Genomic DNA, 3250 nt, shown 5'->3' with positions numbered 1-3250 from the left:
AACTAGTTTTATCCACCTACGAATGCCCTAAGTCGACCATGGATTTGACCAGGAAGGAGGGTGATCGAGCTTTGATGAATTCCCATATTGGCTAACTCATCAGTCGCTGCATTAACCTCTCTGAAAACGTGCGACTTAAAGACCGAATGGTTGAACAATATATCCTGAATATGTACCAGCGTGTGACAGAGATCCCAAAAAGTGATATCTACATCAATGATGTCTAAAGCCACTTTCGAATCCACCTCCAGCCAAAGTGGGAATTAAGTAGTTCAATTTCTTACATATAGTGAGCCCTTTCAATATTGCCAAAAATTCAGCTCAAATATTAGAGTCATTCCCAATGTCTTCATGAAATTCCACAATAATGTTGCCCAAATGATCTCTTATAAGACCACCAATGGTCGATTGACCATCCCTTTTAGAACAACCATCAGTATTAAATTTAAAAACTCCTATCGGAGGAGACACCCACGAAAATGGTAGTGATTCGAGTAGTAGAAGCATTCACCCCAAACAAACCAGCCACATCCTAAAATCCCTTCCAGTAAATAGGTCGAATGACCCCATGCCTGCGATCGATTTGGCCACAATATACCCATTCAAATCATTAATAACTCGAGATTCTGAAACGGGCATCCCCCTAAGCTTATGATAATTTCTGACCTTCCATAAGAACCACACAATGAGGAAAGGAACAATTTCTCTGATGTGTCCCTTCTTGTGCCAATTCGATTTAATTCTCCAGTTACCAAAAGATAGTGGCTCCTGAACTCCAAAGATGTTGGAATGGTAAACCCAGACAATTAGTTGATTTACTCGATTTCTTGATGATTTTTGTCAAAGTCAACTCAGTTTAATTACTTGATGCAGTTTTTCTTGTTGATGCTTAAAGTTAACTTCTGAGTTTTGTTTGTACAGTTTTGTCAACATCAAAATCACGTATGTTCTAACAGAATAAATTTAGATGAATGATTTGGGTCGTAGACTATAATTTGGGTCAAGTTTTTTACTTGTAGACCATACTTTGGATCAATGATTTTATGAATCTAATGTATTTTTATGTTAGCTGTAGATATTATGGTACTATCGTATATTTGTTCAATTTTGGTAAAGTCAAAAAGTAGCTTTTAATTCTCTACTTTATGAAAAAATGACATTTTATTTCGTTAAATTAAAATTTTGATCCAATAAAATATTGTACTTCTAATCTATAAATAAAATGGCAAAGTGATATAACAAAACTACTTCGGAAAATTTAATTTGTGACGATGTAGAAGAAAAATATTTACTCCGCCACATTTCAAAATTAGTGAAGTCGTCCGTATCAATTCTTTCATTAAATTGAAATTTTTTGCAGTCTTATATGATAGATTTCCATATTCGATAGGCAGATGAAGTAAAATGACACCTTTTACTTAACCACAATTCAAAAATTGTGAAGTCGTATATCTATTCTACTTCGGTAATTGTATAATATGTGAAGTAATAGAGAATCAATTACTTCGTTATTTTACGAAATTGATGAAGTAATACATGTTTTTTTTTTTACTTAGACATCGGTCTAATTTCGAACCAGTTTGTATTTCTTGGACCGAGCAAAGACTTCGATAATTATCTATCCATAATTACTTCAGTTTTAATGCAAAGTAAAAAAAAAAAAAAATTACCCTACGTCACGTGTGTCTGCTTCAATAATTATCTGTCTATTATTTCAAATAATATACGAATTATATTACCCAAATATTATATTACTGAAATTCTACTCGCGTAGCATTAGTTTGAACCATTCATGTTTCTCCTTTTATATTATTAGATATATGTAATTATGACGTCAGTGTGATGCTATAATTCTAAAAATTTCAACAACTTCCCACGTGCGGAGATTACTATATATATTGCATGTAACTAATTAGAATGGAATCCCAACATGCAAATTAAAAGTGAAGGAGTCCAAAGCCACCAGCTTGACCAGCCCACGTACAATGCACAAGAATTGGAACTTTCCACGATTTGCGACCCTTGGATTGTCCACGTGGCAAGTATTGAAATCACCTTTTTGAACTTTCCAATCAGAACGAATATAAAACCCCACAAATATGTCCCAATATTTTCCCTTCATTGTAAGAATAATATTCAACGTACATCATGTCTGAAGAACCTAGCTATTACAAAGGTAAGAGTGGCGATGATGCCGCCGGGGAGGTCAAGTATAGAGGTGTTCGGAAGCGTCCGTGGGGCAAATACGCCGCGGAAATACGCGATTCTAACAGGCAAGGCGCTCGCGTGTGGCTCGGGACTTTCGACTCCGCCGAGGAGGCAGCCAGAGCCTATGACCGGGCGGCTTACAGCATGAGAGGTCACTTGGCCATTCTTAACTTCCCCGAAGACTACAACATGCCTGCTAGCTCTTCTCATTTTGCTCCAGGCACAGGTCCGGGTTCCGGTTCGTCTTCCATGCATGGAAGGGAGGACGAACGTTCGAGGCAAGTGTTCGAGTTTGAGTACTATGACGACAAGTTGCTTGAGGACCTTCTTGATTGTGATGGAGCGAAGAAAAAAGGGAAGAAGAAGGATTGAAACATCGAATCGAGTTCGACATTTTGATCGAAATACTATATATATATATATATATCGAGTGTTTAAAATGCAATGTATAACCATCCATATAATAGATCACTGCTACTCTCTTTCCTGGATTCAAGCTATCTGGTCCCGGAGGGGTTTGATACCGTAACGTTCTTTTCGGGCGGTCATCATCGTCGTCGTCTTCTTCTTTTTCAAGGGTTTTGGTATAATGTTGACGAGGATTGTACCTTCTAATTTATGACAACCATTTTTTCTCACTATATATATATATATATTTTGTGGAAATGCATGGGATGTATATTGTATTTTTTGTTTTTGTTTTTGTTTTTGTTTTTGTTTTTAATGAAATATTAGTAAGAATTTATAGCAAATGAAATTATTTTTTGAGCGAAAATCAGTCAATAATATTGGAGTATTCTGTGTATTCAAAATGCTAGCTAGTTAACATTCATTTAAATTTGGAATAATTAAAATATTGAATGGTGAAAACTAGCAGTCTAGCACGTTCTGAAATATGTCGAAGCTTCCTGGAAAAAATTTGTGTGGTAACCATGCATTAATTAGGAATTGAAAACGACAGTTAAATTAAATAATACTAATATTTTTTTACAAGTAAAACTGTAATTTAATAATACTGAATAAGAATATCTTTAATTACAAT

At 35.3% G+C, this 3250-nt stretch overlaps 1 protein-coding gene across 1 annotated transcript; it reads left to right on the top strand.

Annotated features, from left to right (window-relative positions):
* Positions 1 to 2148: 2148 nt before the first annotated feature.
* On the top strand, positions 2149 to 2580 carry LOC140863690 (ethylene-responsive transcription factor ERF096-like). Its single transcript, XM_073267292.1, has one exon. The coding sequence runs from the start codon at positions 2149 to 2151 to the stop codon at positions 2578 to 2580; it is 432 nt and encodes a 143-aa protein (XP_073123393.1).
* Positions 2581 to 3250: the final 670 nt, after the last annotated feature.

This window comes from Henckelia pumila, chromosome 1, assembly GCF_033568475.1.
Source record: "Henckelia pumila isolate YLH828 chromosome 1, ASM3356847v2, whole genome shotgun sequence".
NCBI classification, from domain to species: Eukaryota; Viridiplantae; Streptophyta; class Magnoliopsida; order Lamiales; family Gesneriaceae; genus Henckelia; species Henckelia pumila.
Note: the sequence above shows the minus strand (reverse complement) of the source record. Positions and strands in the feature narration are given on the sequence as shown.

Coding starts and splice junctions, on each gene's coding strand:
- LOC140863690 (XM_073267292.1), top strand. CDS start 2,149: ATGTCTGAAGAACCTAGCTATTACAAAGGTAAGAGTGGCGATGATGCC.